The sequence below is a fragment of the Trachinotus anak genome, unplaced genomic scaffold (genome assembly GCF_046630095.1).
Source record: "Trachinotus anak isolate AG129_WGS33_773 ecotype Australia unplaced genomic scaffold, CSIRO_AGI_Tana_v1 ptg000014l, whole genome shotgun sequence".
Lineage (NCBI taxonomy): Eukaryota > Metazoa > Chordata > Actinopteri > Carangiformes > Carangidae > Trachinotus > Trachinotus anak.
This window is the reverse complement of record NW_027273865.1, coordinates 12,433,384-12,451,716: the sequence shown is the minus strand read 5'-3', so window position 1 is coordinate 12,451,716 and position 18,333 is coordinate 12,433,384. Positions and strand designations below refer to the sequence as shown.

The window sequence follows — 18,333 nt, the reverse complement described above, 5'->3', positions numbered from 1 at the left end:
TTTAATATATTTGCAAAAATTTTAAGTAAACATTTTTCACTTTGTCATTATGGGATATTGTGTGTAGAATTTTGAGGTAAAAAATGAATTTAATCCATTTTGGAATAAGGCTGTAACATAACAAAATGTGGAAAAAGTGAAGCGCTGTGAATACTTTTTGGATGCACTGCATGTGCCTTTGGTGTTACTAGGGTCAAAAATGTGAAAACAGGAGCAAATTAAAAAAGTGTTTTTTTTTCTGTCTTTCTCTAAAAATCCTGCTTCTGAATTTGGATTGCAGTCAATGGGACAGATGGATGGTACTCCCATCACTCTGAGGCTCCTAGTTTAAATTCTGTAAGTCTCTGTGCTTTGGTAGACACATTGTCTGAGAGAAGATAAATTTGACTATTCTCTGTTCAAAAACCGGTGTCTGAAAAGTTAAATATGTGGCCGTGAGGATGGGTTAAACAGGATTTTTTTGAGCAGTTTAACACCTTCTTCCACTCTACCTGTGATGTCACCCACTTTAGCCTCTGAACATTCCGTGCAATACAGACTCATAAAGTCAAAAATGTATAGGAAAAAAAGCATAAAACTTTAATTTCAAGAAATTAAAAACTATAAAAGATAAAAGGCGAATACAAGTAGAATAGCTGAAAGTCTTTGGACCCGTCTAAAGCCAAAATTTTCTAGCTGAAAGTATGCTGAAGCAGTTGAGGTTCAAAGAGGACGTTTATGAAGCTTTGAACATTCCCTCTCTTGACTTACATTGAATAGCAACTGTGTTGATGACTTCTTGTCTCATATGCTGAATTTTAGGCAATTTGCTAAAATACTGATTGGTTTATCAAAATACAAGCCCACCTATTTTCTAAAATCTGAATGGGAACCATCACTAGACTGAATCTTGTGATGTGAATTTCAAGATTCGTCCGATTGCAGTCTGGTAAAAATGTATTTCCAGTAGAAAAACAAAAGAAGATGAATATAAAAATAAAAAAAAAATCTGGTTTGTTCATGGCTTATTTTCTGAAATACTTTCTGATATAGAATAACATTTACATTTCCTTAACATAGAATACAAATATTATTAAGTTGATATGTGTATTGTGTCCTGCCCCTGAAGCCCATGCCCTGATGGGTGCTGTGGAAGATTAAACAGTGACAGAAAGTATGCAAATGGGATGACACAACCTTGCATATAAAACCAAGAACCCTTGTATGAAGAAAAGAAACAGGTGTGACAGAAGGAGGGAAGTAATGGGGGAGTTTCTTGGTACATATTTGCTTTTATGTGTCTCCATTATTTTGTGTTTTTCCTCCTCTTTATGCTCTGTGTCTTCCTCTCTTCCCTCATCTTGTAAATTACGGAGAAAGTTCCATCTTAATGAAATGCACAAGCCTGGTGATGTGGTTCTAGGTGGGCTGTTTGAGGTCCACTACACCTCTATCTTTCCTGAGTGGACATTTACCTCAGAGCCACAACAGCCCAGCTGCAAAGGGTAAGTTTCAAGCACTTCTGCTGACAGTAATCAGGGCAAGGAAAAAATGTCACAGTTCTAAAATACATATGAAATGAGAGTAATGTAATATTTTTTGACAGGCACAGTCATACTTTTAAAATATTAAAATAGAGCTGTAAAAAGTAGCTTATATTATTACAACTGTCTAACACTTTATTAACATAGGCCAAATTTGAACTATTACATTTTAGTGATTGACAGTGATATCTTATATGTTAGCTTTGACACTCTAGGGTTCAGGCATGCCATCACCATGGCCTTTGCTATTGATGAGATCAACAAGAACTCCAATCTGCTACACAATGTGACTCTTGGATACAGTCTTTATGATAACTGTGGAGCACTTATTATTGGATTCAGTGGGGCCCTATCATTGGCGAGCAGTCGAGAAGAGCAGTTTCTGCTTCAGGAGAACTGTTTAGGGAGCCCTCCAGTTCTGGGCATTGTGGGTGATTCTTTCTCAACATTTTCAATTGCAATCTCCAATGTGCTAGGTTTATTCAAACTGCCAATTGTGAGTTTCCTATCTTCTATCTTTTGAATTGTTTTTAGATTCTGTACTTGAGTCATTGTCATGTGGAATAGTGATACATTGATGAAATATTGAAATATTTTGATAGAGTCTGACTTACAGGACATGCATGAAATGAATTCATACTGTATGTTTCTTTATAGGTGAGTTATTTTGCCACATGTTCCTGCCTGAGTGATCGGCAAAGATTTCCTTCCTTCTTTCGAACAATTCCAAGTGATGCTTTTCAGGTAAAACAGTATTACCAAGTTGAGAACTTCAAAATACACCTATTACAGGCAGTACAGCAGGCCTGTCAAAATTACCTCTAATGGCACAAGCCCGTTTCTCCATAGTGGTATAAATTAAATGTGATTATATTATATAATTAGCATATGTAATATGAACTAAGAACTAATCTTAATCATTTTATCCACATACTATAGGTGGTCATTTGTTGAACCCGTTTAGCAAGATTTTCAGTGAAACATTATTCCAGCCTGTGTACTAATCCCTCCTCTCTGTATTCTCAGGTGCGTGCTATGATTCAGATTCTAAAACACTTTGGCTGGACTTGGATAGGTCTGCTGGTCACTGATGATGATTATGGACTCCATGTTGCCCAGTCCTTTCAGTCTGACCTGTCTCAATCTGGTGGAGGCTGTCTGGCTTACCTGGAGGTGTTGCCCTGGGACAGTGACCAAAGTGAACTCAAGAGGATTGTATACATGATAAAGACTTCAACAGCTCATGTGGTGATGGTGTTTGCACACGAGGGCCAGATGATTCAACTAATGGAAGAGGTTGGAATTCAAATATAATATGATTTAAAAATTATTTTGAGAAACACAACAAAATGACTCCAAACTCCTGTAAATTATGATCAGTTTTAAAAAAACATAGTTATCAACAACAGCAAATTTCAAATCCAGTTTATCAGGTCAAAATGTTTGATAATGTTTAGTAATGCAACCTGCATACTGTAGGTAAATGTATATTATATTATTCTGACAAATGATTATGTAACAAAGAGAAGCTTACAACAAAGTGAGACTTCTTGCAAGTTTTGACAAACCTTAACACACATCCATTATTCATGCAAAAACACAGTATTGCATCTTTGACTAGCTTCATAGATAATGCTTTTTTATTTTAACCTATAGGTTGCAATATACAGAAGTCAGGTTGAACTGAGCGTTTTGTACTTCATATCTTATTTACATTTGTAAATAATGTAGACAAATGAATATTTACTACAAAGTACTCTGCACTGTTTTAACAGAAGTCTCAAAAATATTTTTTAAATGATGCAATGTACTATGCATCCCATGAAACCCATAATTTTTTTTCTTGGTTTAAACTGAGATTCAAGCTGATCAAATCCAGCTGATAATTACCTGTAGAGAGAATGTCAAACTTTTCAAACTTAGTGGCGCTTGTCATGTAATGACAAAAATAAGCCAAATAGTGACATTGTTGTAGACTGCACTGTTTTTGACAAAAGTCTGAAAAATATTCTATATAATGCAATGAATAGGTGGTGAGGCAGAATGTGACAGGCCAGCAGTGGATTGCAAGTGAAGCCTGGACAGCAGCAGCTGTGCTCCAGACCCCACGCCTCATGCCGTACCTGAACGGGACATTGGGCATTGCCATCCGTCGAGGAGAAATACCAGGACTAAGGGAATTCCTCTTACAAATACGTCCTGACCAAAATGACAATGACAGCTATGGAAATAACATGGTAAGAATTTAATCCTAATATCTGATCTAAAATAAATACTAAATCATAAAAATTAAAAATACATTGTAATTTCCTTTAATAGTTTTATTGCATTTCAGGTGAGGCAGTTTTGGGAATACACATTTCAGTGTAGATTTGCACCATCTCCAGAAGGCTGGACAGAAGCTGGAGGAGCGTTATGCACTGGACAGGAAGATCTACAGAATGTGGAGACTGAGTTCTTGGATCTTTCTAACCTCAGGCCTGAGTACAATGTTTACAAGGCTGTGTATGCTCTGGCGTATGCCCTTGATGACATGCTGCAGTGTGAGCTGGGGAAAGGGCCTTTCAGTGGGCACAGCTGTGCTGCTTTGCAAACACTGGAGCCCTGGCAGGTGTGATATTGATTTACACTCCACCTATTTATAAAAATAGCTGCTAGAGCATGAGGTACTTAACTGAATATACTTTTGTGAGTATAGGATAGTAAAAGACACATTATATAATAATAACATGGGCATTCTGGCTATTGATTTAAATGTTTTTCTTTCAAATGTGAAATATGTAATACTAAAAGTAGCAGAACTAACATATACCCATTTTGTTTTCTGGCAATAATTAGTCAGAAATAAATGAAACTTAGAAAGATGAAAGTGTTATGATATTGGTGGAAAGTGAGATAAACCTCTGTTTGGAAGGAGCCTGTCATCCGCCTCACTGTTTTTTATTTTATTTTTTTTTTTTCTATCATCCATTTGTAGCTTGTACATTATTTGCAAAAGGTCAACTTCACTACATCATTTGGGGATCAAGTATCATTTGATGAGAATGGTGATGTCTTACCAATCTATGATATCATGAACTGGCAGTGGCTCCCTGATGGAAGCATTAAAGTTCAGAATGTGGGTGAGGTTAAGAAATCGGCTTTCAAAGGTGAAGAACTCACACTTCACGAAGACAAAATTTTCTGGAACTTTGGATCAAAAGAGGTTACTTCTGCTTTTTCAGACACCTCTCCTTTTATGGACTGTAATTTTTACCACTGTAAAGCAACACAGAATGACAGCCATTTATTTTTCTCCCCACAGCCACCCCGGTCAGTGTGCAGTGAGAGCTGTCCTCCAGGTACCCGCATGGCCAGAAAGAAGGGGGAACCTGTGTGTTGTTTTGACTGCATCCCTTGTTCCGAGGGAAAGATCAGCAATAAAACTGGTGGGTATTCATGTTCCAATATTTTTATGGATATATATTTTATTCGCTTTTATTCTGAGGATTTTATATACTTTACTGCAAGAAAGTAGCTCACCACCTTTATTTCAGACTCCATGGAGTGCACAAGTTGTCCTGAGGATTTCTGGTCCAGCCCCCAGCGTGACCACTGTGTTCACAAGAAAACAGAGTTCCTCTCCTACCATGAACCTCTGGGTATCTGTTTGACAACAACTTCATTGCTGGGCACATTTATCTGTGCTGTTGTCCTGGGCATCTTCATCTATCATCGAAGCACACCCATGGTGCGTGCCAACAATTCAGAACTCAGTTTCTTGCTCTTGGTATCTCTTAAGCTATGTTTCCTGTGTTCACTGCTGTTTATCGGCCGTCCCAGACTGTGGACGTGCCAGCTGAGACATGCAGCATTTGGCATCAGCTTTGTTCTTTGTGTTTCATGCATCCTGGTCAAAACCATGGTGGTTCTGGCTGTGTTCAAGGCCTCTAAACCAGGAGGTGGATCCAGTCTGAAGTGGTTTGGTGCTGTGCAGCAGAGAGGGACAGTTCTGGTTCTTACATGCATTCAAGCAGCAATTTGCACCTGTTGGATTGTTTCTGCTTCACCAGTGCCTCATAAAAACACTCAGTATCACAATGACAAGATAGTTTATGAGTGTGTAGTTGGGTCCACAATTGGTTTTGCAGTGTTACTGGGCTATATTGGTTTACTGGCTATCCTAAGCTTCCTGTTAGCATTTCTGGCAAGGAATCTTCCTGACAACTTCAATGAGGCCAAACTCATCACTTTCAGTATGCTGATCTTCTGTGCTGTGTGGGTGGCCTTTGTCCCTGCTTATGTTAACTCCCCAGGCAAATATGCAGATGCAGTGGAGGTGTTTGCCATTCTGGCCTCCAGTTTTGGTCTCTTGGTGGCCCTGTTTGGACCCAAATGTTACATAATCTTATTGAAACCGGAGAGAAACACAAAGAAAGCAATAATGGGTCGAGGAACCACAAAGTCATAAAAGCACCAGGTGCGGTAAAATGATCAAGTGGTCTGAATCAATGTGTATTTTGCATTAATTCATTTGTGATCTCCCCTTAAAATGAAAAATAAACCCAGATGAAACAACAAGCAATAAAGGAATTTTTGACACAACAGATTCTTTATTATTGCCAATTTATTGCCTCATAACATTCCTTAAGATGTTAGAGACTTTTGAAGGCCTTTGACTCAATTCCCACCTGATTAAAACTCAAAGTTGAAATTAAATCACTTTTTATGTGACTATAATAGCTCTTCAAACAGATTCCCTACAACCAACTACTAGAATTTTTTAGGAAAATAGTTTCCCAAAATTAAGAGAAACAACAGCAGGAAGCGAAAGAAGAACTCATGCTTTTTTTAAAAAAAAATGTTCAGATGGATTAGATTTAGAAGACAGTTTACATCCATCCATTGAATCAAGAAGTCACGGCTCCCTCTGCGCTAACCTGTCAGATTAGCTACCTGACCTGCTAGCAGCTGTAACTGCTTGCTGTAGTTACAGTGAAGAGGTTATTGCTGTCCAGTTTGCACAGACACAGAGCAATTGTGCCCCGAAAAGGTTAAAAATACCTCTGTGGTTGAACCAGGAAAGAATAAAGTGCTTGAAGTACTTGTTTGGAGTCCTTAAGCAGACCTGTGTTGAAAAACAACTCATGCTAATGGAATAACCTGTGGTCTGAGTAGTAACGTAGTAAAATTGTGTTTATTGCTTTTAAGTCCCAGAGGACTTGTGTTGAAAATTAACCGTTACTAAAGGTAGCTCTGTGAATACCCCCGTGGTTTACAATGTAAAAAAAAATAAAATGCTTGCATCCTTGAAGAGGCACGTGTTAAAATAATGCAGTTACTAAACGTATCTCTAATCCCATGAATACACTCGCTGCCCAAATTGTGAATGGAAAGTGCTTGTACTTTATTGAATATTCCAGACCGGACTTGGATTGAAAATGTTGAAAATGTGGTCATTCCATTTTTCATCCTGATAATCATTGCATTTACTCTGTAAATAGTAGCATAGCTAATAAATCTCTGAAAATCAGTCATTGTGTTTCTTTGAAGTAGAGACGGGATTGAATGAAGTCCCAACTTCATATATCAGACTGATCAATTAAATGTATGGATTCGTAAATGTTTGCCTCTTGGGAGACTGGTGCCCCATTCAATGGGGATTCAAATCATGATGATGTGACCATGGTACACTACATCCACAAATGCAGGTTGAAACTCAACCATGCAAAGAAGAAACCATATCTGAACATGATCCAGAAACCTTGCCGACTTCTCTGTGCCCGAGCTCATTTAAGATTGTCTGAGGTGAAACGGAAAACTGTCCTCTGGTCTGACAAATCAAAATTGTTTCTGGAAATCATGGACACCGCCTCCTCCGGGCTACAGAGGAGAGGGACCATCCAGCTTGTTATCGGCGCAGCTCAAAAGCCAGCATCCGTGATGGTGTGGGGGTGCATTATTGTCCATGGCTTGGATTGCTTGGACATCTGAGAACATCATTAATTCTGAATAGTATATACAGATTTTGGAGCAACATATGCCACCATCCAGACAACTTCTTTTTCAGAGAAGGCTTTGCATATTTCAGCAAGACAATGCCAAACCACATTCTGCACATATTACAACAGCATAGCTCTGCAATAGAAGAGTCTGGATGCAAATCTGGCCTGCCTACAGTCCAGACCTGTCACCCATTGAAAACATTCGGTGCATCATGAAACGAAATATACGACAAAAGAGACCCCAAACTGTTGGGGAGTGGATATCCTATATCAGGCATGAATGGGATATTTCACTTTAAAAACTCCGGCAACTGATCACCTCAGTTCCCAAACGTTTGCAGAATGTTGTTAAAAGAAGAGACATTCCACTGTCCTAACTTTTTTTAAACGTGTTGTTGGCATCAAATTCAAATGGAGCATATATTTTTCATAGAACAATAAAGTTTCTCAGTTTCAACATTTGAAACATTTGAAATGTTCCAAATTAGTTTAGTGTGTCTTGAAGTTATGCAATTTGTCTGAGTTCATGAAAATACCATAGCTACACTGTACCATTCCACTGATACAGGAATTCCTCTACTGCCAGAATTACACCAGTACTGGCATTAGGTATTACAGAAAGGTATTATCAAACTACCACACAAACATAGAGTACACTGCAGGCCAAAAGTTTGGAAGCAACTTCAAGTCTCTGTTCACAGTGCCTTTCTTAAAAACCAGTATGAGTTCTATGGATTTTGGGATGTATTTACTGCATGATCAGACTTTGCTTTCATTGACATGCACCATTTTCCTCAATTTACCTTTAGGTATATGTTGATGTTACCAGACCATTGCTGAAGAAATGTTAACAAAAGAAAAGAAGGGCTTAGTTTTAGGGTTGAGAAGATTTGCAACTTCAGTGCAAAAGTAAAAAACAAATCACAATTTGCATTACTCACTTTAGCTCTTTGGCTTTTGAGAGTTTACATACAAAAATCCCAATAAATCTCTACTGTGTTCGTATCTCTGACAAACTACCACAAAAATGACTAGAAAGAAACAGTTGAGTAAAAAAATTAGAGTACAGATTTGTACATTGAGGAAAGAAGGATACACTGAAAGAGAAATTGCAAAACGCCTAATGGTGTCCAACAAAGGAGTTCACTACACTGTGACTAGAAGAAACTGGAAGTTATGATGATAGAAAAAGGTCTGGAAGAAAGAGGGTTACTACAAAAGCAGAGGATAAACATATCATTGTCACCAGTAAGAGAGATCTGCGAAAAACAGCACCACAAATAAGGGAGGAAATCAACATGACAAGGTCAAAATACATATCTCTGACAACTGTGAAAAGACGTTTGAGAAAGGCTGGTCTGAAGGGTTGTGTATCTGCAAAAAAACCACGACTTCGTCCACAGAACAAGAAAAAGAGATATGAGTGGGCAAAAGCACACAAAAATTGGACCTATGATGACTGGAAACAAGTTCTCTGAACCAACAAAAGCAAGTTTGAACTATTTGGTTCAAATTGCGGAGTCTATGTCTGCAGACAAACTGGTGAACGTCTTAAAGCACCATGTGTAACACCCACAATTGAGCATGGAGGTGGTAGTGCCATGGTATGGGGATGTTTTGCAGGTGATAGAGTAGGAGATTTGTTTGAAGTAAAGGGTATCATGAAGAAGGAGCAGTACCATTCCATCCTCCAGCATCATGCAGTTCCATCTGGACGAAGACTTGTGGGTCGAAAGTTTGTTTTGCAGCAAGATAATGACCCTAAGCATTCTTCCAAGCTCTGTCGGGGTTACCTAGACAAAAAAGAAGAGGACGGTGTTCTTCAAAAGATGGTTTGGCCCCCTCAGTCTCCAGACCTCTCTCCAGTTGAGCTTGTGTGGGACGAATTGGATCGATCAGTCAGAAAAGTGTGTCCCATGAATCAGCAGTCTCTCAATGATGAACTTAAGAAAGCTTGGAATGCAATTCCTGGCACATACCTTAAAAAACTTGTGAAACAAATGCCTCTTATATGCCATGCTGTTGTTAAAGCCAGAGGAGGTTACTTTGAAGAAAGCAAAGGCTAAGCAAGAAAAACCCAAATACCTGATAATTATAGTAAAAAAAATAAGTGATAAGTGACTCTATATAATAATCATGTTTATTTTGTTGCAAAGTATGCCAATGAAACTATCATCTTTTTTTGTACAAATTTGATCTTGCTTGCAAACTTTTGGCCTGTTGTGTACACGTAACAAGTTTGATTGACAAAATTAAATTATGCATTTTGTCATACCAAGCAAATGAAAATAAAAGTGAAAAAGGAGAGAAAATAAACATGCTCCAAGAAGGCTACCTGTCCAGGGTGTACCCCATCCTTGCCCAATGTCAGTTGTGATTGGCTCCAGCCAAAAATGCTTTCTGATATAGTACAACATTTACATTATGTTAACATATTATGCAAACATAATTATGTTGATGTAGGTGTTGTGTCCCGCCCCCTAAGCCCATGCCCCAATGGGTGTTGTCAAGGATTAAACAATGACAGAAAGCACGCAAAGGGGTGACATAACCCAGCATATAAAACCAAGAACCCTTGTATAGGGAATAGAAACAGGTGTGAAAGGAGGAGGGACATTATGGGGGGTTTTCTTGATACATATTTGCTTTTGTGTGTTGACCTTATCTTGTTTTATTGCTCTTCTCCCTCTTTATGCTCTGTGTCTTCCTCTCTACTCTCATCTTGTAAATTACGGAGAAAGTTTCATCTTAATGAAATGCACAAGCCTGGTGATGTGGTTCTGGGTGGGCTGTTTGAGGTCCACTACACCTCTGTCTTTCCTGAGTGGACATTTACCTCAGAGCCACAACAGCCCAGCTGCAAAGGGTAAGTTTCAGACACATGCAGCAGATAGCATGAGCGTGTGCACATTATGCTTTCTGATGATAGTACTCAGGGCAAGGAAGAAAATGTCCCTGGGCTGAAATGCTTATGAAATCTGGGTAATGTAGCATTTTGTAATATTGTGATAACCTAAAAATATTAAAATTAATTAATTAATATAGGTCCATTTTTGTTTATGTATCTCACAGTTCTCACAGTGACAAATTACTTTTTAGTGATTAACAGTGATATTTTGTGTTTCAGCTTTGACACTCTAGGGTTCAGGCATGCTATGACCATGGCCTTTGCTATTGATGAGATCAACAAGAACTCCAATCTGCTACACAATGTGACTCTTGGATACAGTCTTTATGATAACTGTGGTGCACTTATTGTTGGATTCAGTGGCGCATTATCACTGGCCAGTGGTCAAGAAGATGAATTTCTGCTTCAGGACAACTGTTTGGGGACCACCCCAGTTCTGGGGATTGTGGGTGATCACTATTCAACATTCTCAATCGCCATTTCCAATGTGCTAGGTTTATACAAAATACCCATTGTAAGTTTCCTTCTTCTATTGAAATTGTTTGTTTTTTTTTCATTTTAAAAAAATCTTTTATGTGCAGCATTTGAAAAACAATTCCACTCTAAAAGTGATATAATTTTGTAATATGAAAATATTTTGACTGGGTCTAAGTAGCGTGAAATTAATGACTTGAATGTGTTCTGTATTTTTCTTTATAGGTGAGTTATTTTGCCACATGTTCCTGCCTGAGTGATCGGCAGAGGTTTCCATCTTTCTTTAGAACTATTCCAAGTGATGCCTTTCAGGTAAGAATTAATTAAAATTAATAACTTCACAATATGTTAGACAAGCAGTTTAGCAAGCTGGTGAAAAAAAAATGAAAGAAAACCTTTCTGAATGCTAAATTAGAGTAATTAATTGTGACTCCATGGTGAAACCTATGAGTAATACAGTTTTAGTGTCATGGAAATAGTAATAAAGCATTTAATTAATTGGTAACTAATTGTTCAATAATAAGACATTAATACATTTCTTTTCAAATTGACTTATTAATCTGTATAGTTTTAATTAAAAGGTAAATTATTATTTGATATTTTAATTAACAATAAAAAGAGGAATTATGAAAAGAAATTCACAAATAAAATGTTAAGCCATCAACAAATGGTTCAAATTCAGAACAGGTTTACATTTTGGGACTTGTGGTGGTAAAACACAGCAAAACATTGCAAATTAGCCATGGGATGTAACAAGCTGTCAGAATGGTTAGAGAGTCATACCCACCTTATACCCTTACTATTTTTTCCAACACCTTTTAGGACCAAGACACTTTTAGGAAGTGTATGTGTTTGCGCCAGGAAATTTTTGCCCTTCACTTTCACTCTGATATATCAATAATTTTAAGGGACAGTGTCAGTGAAATGGAGAGTGTTGCACCAGTAGAGACACCCCCAACTTTGGCACCCACCTTTATTGTTCCCTTCCCACATCCATGTCATATGTCTGTGGATGACATGCCAGGTGATAGCCACAGAGAGAGCTTGTTACAGCCTATGGCTAATTTGTATTGTTTTACCTCATTTCGTCTGCGCTAGGCCAAACCTGTCATGGGAAGGCGAAATGGAGAGGTTAAATAACTAAACAAATTGATTAGGTAATATGAAAAAAATGGGAATGTACATGCTGAAGGAAAATCTGTATTCATGATTCAATTCAGTCAGTCAGTCAGTCAGTCAGGTCATGGGGCACTTCCTTTGACTGAGGTGTTATACAACCTGATGGCAGTGGGGACAAAGAATCCTGAACTGCACAGTCCTGCAGCGCAGTGAGATGAGAGGTTAGCTACATATGTGGCTGCTTCTCTCGCCTGCCAAAATATTGTGGAGAGGGTGGTTGGTGTTGTCCAAGATGGCCTGCATCTTACAGAGCTATTCCACAGTCCAGTCTCCTTGTATTCTTGTCTGACATGCTGTCGCCCCAGCAGACTGCAGCATAAAAAAGGAAACTTGCCACCACTGACTGGTAAAACCTGTGCAGTATTTCACTGCAGGTGGACCTGAGCCTTCTGAGGAAAATGAATTTTCCATTTATAATGAAAATGCATAAATCCAGTTCTTTATTTCTCATTTTAAACTGCATTTTGAAATAGATTTTCAATTACATTATTCACTGATACATTTCTTAATCAAAATTTATTTTAAATGATTTAATTATTGACTGCTTTATGTTGTATTTGTAAATCCCTTTTTAATTTAAAGTTTTTATTGATTGATTTATGTTTCATTAGTAAATTATCTTTATACTTCCTCTTTTTATTGCCCATTAAAATTTGAAATAATCAATTACTTTGTAACTGAATCTATTCAGTGGTAAATTGAAAAAAAAAATTGTAAACACATTTATTAATGCCCATTTTTATTGTACTATACATTTTTATTGAACAAGAATTTACAAATATCTCTCTACTATGACATATCCACATAGGTGCATGCTATGATTCAGATTCTGAAACACTTTGGCTGGACTTGGGTAGGCCTGCTGGTCAGCGATGATGATTATGGACTCCATGTTGCCCAGTCCTTTCAGTCTGATCTTGCTCAGTCTGGTGGAGGTTGCCTAGCCTACCTAGAGGTGTTGCCCTGGGACAGTGACCCACGTGAACTCAAGAGGATTGTATATTTGATAAAGACATCAACAGCTCGTGTAGTCATAGTATTTGCACACGAGATCCACATGATTCAACTAATGGAAGAGGTTGGAATTGAAATATAATTTACAAACCCATGATTTTAAGAAATGAAATATTCTATTTTTTTCTTTCTTTGGGGTTTAAACTGGAATCCAAGCTGCTCAAATCCAGCTGATAATGTTACCTGTATAGAGTATGTCGAAGTTTCAACCTCTTGACGATTTAGCCGGTTGAAAACTATTTGAATACATTTTTGGGTTTCATGAGTGTAGAACCATGAAAGGACCAGTAAAGCAATATTAAATTATTCTAATAATTGGTTTTAATTGGTTATGTTAGTGAAGCTTACACCAAACTGAAGCTTGTTGTAAACTGTGAACTATACTGTTTTGCATTTTGAGAAAGCTCAAACTACCCATGATGCTAGAAATAAGGTGTTGTTTTTTTTAACTCATGCTTGTTTTTTAATCTATGTTGCATTAGGTAAACTGATCTTCAACTGACCATATTGCACAACATATTTCTTTAACATTTGTCCTCTAATTACAGAAAAAAGCCATACAGTGAAATTGTTGGAGACAAATAGATATTTTCTACAAAACACACTGCACTGTTCTGACAGTAGTCTGAAAAATATATTTTATATAATGCAATGCATAGGTGGTGCAACAGAATGTGACAAGCCAGCAGTGGATTGCAAGTGAAGCCTGGACATCAGCTGCTGTGCTCCAGACCCCACGCCTCATGCCGTACCTGAACGGGACATTGGGCATTGCCATTCGTCGAGGAGAAATACCAGGACTTCGGGAATTCCTCTTACAAATACGTCCTGACCAAAATTACAACAGCAGCTATGGAAATAGTATGGTAAGAGTTTAATTGCACTGCATCTGATCTCAATATTGAATAACATACTATAATGTCTGTTAAGACATAATTTTTTTTTATATTTCAGGTGAGCCAGTTTTGGGAATTCACATTTCAGTGTAGATTTGCTCCACCTCCAGCAGGTTGGATAGAAGCTGGTGGAGCATTATGCACTGGACAGGAAGATACTGGAAATGTGGAGTCTGAGTTTTTCGATCTTTCTAACCTTAGGCCTGAGTACAATGTGTATAAGGCTGTGTATGCCTTTGCATATGCCCTTGATAGCATACTTAAGTGTGAGCCAGGCAGAGGGCCTTTCGACAGACACAGCTGTGCCACTTTACAAACACTGGAACCATGGCAGGTGTGATATCAAATTACACTCTTTCTGTTTACGTTTTGAAAACAATGTAGTTTTGTGAGTATAGAACATTATGAACAAAGACATATTACGTTCAACCACTGGCTATTGATTTAATTATTTTTCCATTTAAATATATTCAAAACTAGACAAAGCAGGACAAAACACTTTTCCATTTTGTTTTATGACAGTAATGACTTACTAAAGATGTTAAAAGAGTTAGACAAAGCAACATCCTGGATTCCGGCTGTCTCAATACCTGCATAAAATATAGAAACATAAAAAAAGTTCATGATTTTGTTGCAAGTCATTTTCGCAGTAGTATAACCCTTGGCTTTTCACGCTTCGTACCCATTTTTCTTCTTGATGTTGATATTATTTCTTCCGTTTGCAGCTTGTACATTATTTGCAAAAGGTCAACTTCACCACATCATTTGGTGATCAAGTGTCATTTGATGAGAATGGTGATGCCTCTCCAATCTATGATGTCATGAACTGGCAGTGGCTCCCTGATGGGAAGATTAAAGTTCAGAACGTGGGTGAGGTTAAGAAGTCTCCCTTCAAAGGTGAAGAACTCACACTTCATGAGGACAAAATCTTCTGGAACTTTGAATCGAAAGAGGTTACATCTGATTTTTCAGACATCTCTCTTTTTTTGCACTGTACATTTTAGCAGTATGTAATAATATAGATTGACATATTTATCTTTCTCTCTACAGCCACCCCGGTCAGTGTGCAGTGAGAGCTGTCCTCCAGGTACCCGCATGGCCAGAAAGAAGGGGGAACCTGTGTGCTGTTTCGACTGCGTTCCTTGTTCTGAGGGAAAGATCAGCAATAAAACTGGTGGGAGTAAATGTTTCCATGTTTTTACTTTATTTTAAGTTTATTATATACAGGAAGTTTGTGTCTCACTAGCTTTTCTTTTATTTCAGACTCCATGAAGTGCACAAGTTGTCCTGAGGATTTCTGGTCCAGCCCCCGGCGTGACCACTGTGTTCCTAAGAAGACAGAGTTCCTCTCCTACCATGAGCCTCTGGGAATCTGCTTGACAACTGCCTCATTGCTGGGCACATTTATCTGTGCTGTTGTCCTAGGTATCTTCACCCATCATCGCAGCACACCCATTGTACGTGCCAACAATTCAGAACTCAGTTTCTTGCTCTTGGTGTCTCTTAAACTATGTTTCCTGTGTTCACTGCTGTTTATCGGCCGTCCCAGACTGTGGACATGCCAGCTGAGACATGCAGCATTTGGCATCAGCTTTGTGCTTTGTGTCTCATGCATCCTGGTCAAAACCATGGTGGTTCTGGCTGTGTTCAAGGCCTCTAAGCCAGGAGGAGGAGCCATTCTAAAGTGGTTTGGTGCTGTGCAGCAGAGGGGGACAGTTTTCGCTCTTACTTGCATCCAGGCAGCAATCTGCACTGCTTGGCTTGTATCTTCCTCAACAGCTCTGCATAAAAATACTGAATACCACAATGACAAGATAGTTTATGAGTGTGAATTTGGGTCCACAGTTGGTTTTGCAGTGTTATTAGGCTATATTGGCTTCCTTGCTATCCTCAGCTTCCTGTTAGCGTTTTTGGCAAGGAATCTCCCAGACAACTTCAATGAGGCCAAACTCATCACTTTTAGCATGCTGATCTTCTGTGCTGTGTGGGTGGCCTTTGTCCCTGCTTATGTCAATTCTCCAGGAAAATATGCAGATGCAGTGGAGGTGTTTGCCATCCTGGCCTCCAGTTTTGGCCTTTTGGTGGCACTGTTTGGACCCAAATGTTACATAATTTTGCTGAGACCAGAGAAAAATACAAAGAAAGCTATCATGAGTCGAGAAAAATCTAAGTCATAAAATTTGTCATAAAAATGTATCAAGTAATCTGATCCACTCTGTATTTTACATTCAACATTTGTTTTCACTACATGAAACTAGAGGTAATAAAGAAGTGTTAATAAAGACTGACTATTATTATTGTATATTTTATCACAGTAGTATTGCTATTTTTCTCTATTATGAACAGATTATATACTTGCATTACATTTGTCTCGGCCTTGCATCTTTCCATCCCTCAGTGATACAAAACTATTACTCCTAACCCTGTTACTGATACTCAGAAAGAACTATATCAGAAAAAGCTACATTCTGTGGATATGACAAAATGCAGTGGGAGCAGTGGCAGACAGTTTAAAGTGGCTGGCAAGGAGCAGGTCAGTGGTTTGGTTGAAGCAGCAGGTGAGTGGTGTTGTTGGTTAATGGCGGCGGAGGAGGCAGTTTCATCAGGAGGAGGCAGCAGCACTGGAATTGACGAGAACTGAGGCACAGAGAGATACAGTTAAGGCTTTGTCCAAGGGAACATGAAGCAATTAAACAAAGAGTAGAACTACAGAGTTTAGTGGCCTGGAGTGTTACCACATAGCAAGTAGAACAATCTGGTTTCATGACTGGCTCAAAAACTATGACAAACAATGGGAGATGACACAAAGAGTTAAATCATACATTTTCAATCTATTTAAATCTAACCAAAAAATTAGTAAAAATGCCAAAAAGGTTATGAGATGTGACCGTCAGCAAATCAGTGGTGTCAAAGTGTTTGCAAGAGTGGAACAATATAATAGGAAGTGTTGGATGGCAAAAAGGGTAAAAAAAACAAAAAAAACAAAACAAAAAAAAAAAACCCAAAATAAAAGCAAGGCTGTGCCCAGGTGTTCCCAATACTCGATAAGGAGGAGTGCGGAATCTGGAGGGAGCGATTACTCCCTGTGTCTCTTTCTCATGCAGTTACCTAACCCGATGGCTAAAGAAATAAGGGCTTCAAAGGACTCACTCTCGTCTCATACAGCTCGCTTGATTCTTTTGTAGAATAGGTGGTTGGTTGTTTATCAGACATTAATGAACACTGGAGAAACTGTCCACAAGATCCTAGCTCTCTGCTGTAGCACTCTGGTGTAGGCATGTGAGGCTCTATTTGAGTGCCGAGCTGGGTAGCACTGGAGCTGAGGATTTATAGACTTTCAATTATGTCCAAAAGAACCATTTCATGTTGTCCAAACATGGTGCCTTAGCTGCTAACGCCTGGCATAAGGCGTCTGAATCTGTGGGGTCCACGGAGGCCAGATTGTTCTGTTACAGTTCAGCTAAATACTGTTTGGACCACAGTGTGGATACAGACACAGGCTCAACCAGCTCAGTTAGAATCAAAGTTCTTTAATGACAAAGAAGTAAGTAGTTTGATTGGAGTACCAGGTGCATTTTTGGTTAATGGTGGAGCAGGAAGTTTCAGCAGGCAAGCGGAACAATCTGGCGAAGTGGAGGGCGAGAGTTGTTATACTTGATGGAGTGCTTGATGAGAATCAGGTGAGCCGGGTAACCTATGCTGCGCCACGCCCCTGCTGAAAAGCACATACTTACACACAGACTAGGGCGAGGAAACAGAAGGAAAGACAGACAGGGCAACAAACACTGGAAATACTGGGAAATTCTTGCAGTCACAGCAGGGCTCTCTGTTTATGTGGATAGGGGGGTATGTGGTCTTCCTTATTCTCCTTAAGTCCATAATGACCTCCTTGGTTGTTGTGGTGTTTAGGACCAAATTTTTGTTAGCATACCACTTCACCAGATGTTGGACCTGTTCTCTCTACAGTGTCTCCTGATTGTTGAAATATGAATCCCATTACAGTGGTGTTGTCAGCAAACTTAATTATAGTGTAAGGCAGTTCAATAGATAAGCTTGTGCCTCTTTCCTTACAAAATGTTCCTGGCACTAAATGAAGCATGTTGATTGTATGTTCTGTACTCACATGTTGAAGCCATGGGTGAAGAGAGTGAGGGCTGAGCTAAGCACACAGCCCTGCAGTGTACTTGTGTTCAAGGTGAGGGTGAATGATGTGGATGTGGAGCAAGGAAGTCCATAATAAATCCATAAGCAAAGTTGTGTGGTGAATCCTAGGTTGCTGACTTTATATAACAGTTTGTGGGGGATTATAGTATCAAAAGAAGAGCTAAATAGCATCATGGTATGGGTCTTTGGAT

The 18,333-nt window shown here is 38.7% G+C and overlaps 3 protein-coding genes across 3 annotated transcripts in view; all 3 read left to right on the top strand.

Annotated features, from left to right (window-relative positions):
- Positions 1 to 18,333, top strand: part of LOC139631926 (extracellular calcium-sensing receptor-like) — a 91,288-nt gene that overhangs the window by 24,292 nt on the left and 48,663 nt on the right. The gene's annotated exons all lie outside the window — the stretch shown is intronic.
- LOC139632303 (extracellular calcium-sensing receptor-like) lies at positions 115 to 5,973 on the top strand. Its single transcript, XM_071497178.1, has 8 exons — positions 115 to 1,484; positions 1,725 to 2,019; positions 2,181 to 2,267; positions 2,550 to 2,819; positions 3,554 to 3,760; positions 3,859 to 4,134; positions 4,501 to 4,951; positions 5,060 to 5,973. The coding sequence occupies exons 1-8, from the start codon at positions 1,204 to 1,206 to the stop codon at positions 5,971 to 5,973; spliced, it is 2,781 nt and encodes a 926-aa protein (XP_071353279.1). The 5' UTR covers positions 115 to 1,203.
- LOC139632302 (extracellular calcium-sensing receptor-like) lies at positions 9,577 to 16,578 on the top strand. Its single transcript, XM_071497177.1, has 9 exons — positions 9,577 to 10,373; positions 10,635 to 10,929; positions 11,115 to 11,201; positions 12,877 to 13,146; positions 13,742 to 13,948; positions 14,037 to 14,312; positions 14,704 to 14,931; positions 15,029 to 15,152; positions 15,242 to 16,578. The coding sequence occupies exons 1-9, from the start codon at positions 10,126 to 10,128 to the stop codon at positions 16,153 to 16,155; spliced, it is 2,649 nt and encodes an 882-aa protein (XP_071353278.1). The 5' UTR covers positions 9,577 to 10,125; the 3' UTR covers positions 16,156 to 16,578.

Excerpts from the sequence above, each read along its gene's own strand:
- LOC139632303 (XM_071497178.1), top strand. The coding sequence starts at position 1,204 with ATGAAGAAAAGAAACAGGTGTGACAGAAGGAGGGAAGTAATGGGGGAG. Across the intron at positions 1,485-1,724 it reads CAACAGCCCAGCTGCAAAGG|CTTTGACACTCTAGGGTTCA; the intron begins GTAAGTTTCAAG and ends CTTATATGTTAG. Across the intron at positions 2,268-2,549 it reads TTCCAAGTGATGCTTTTCAG|GTGCGTGCTATGATTCAGAT; the intron begins GTAAAACAGTAT and ends CTGTATTCTCAG.
- LOC139632302 (XM_071497177.1), top strand. The coding sequence starts at position 10,126 with ATGGGGGGTTTTCTTGATACATATTTGCTTTTGTGTGTTGACCTTATC. Across the intron at positions 10,930-11,114 it reads GTTTATACAAAATACCCATT|GTGAGTTATTTTGCCACATG; the intron begins GTAAGTTTCCTT and ends TTTTCTTTATAG. Across the intron at positions 11,202-12,876 it reads TTCCAAGTGATGCCTTTCAG|GTGCATGCTATGATTCAGAT; the intron begins GTAAGAATTAAT and ends ATATCCACATAG.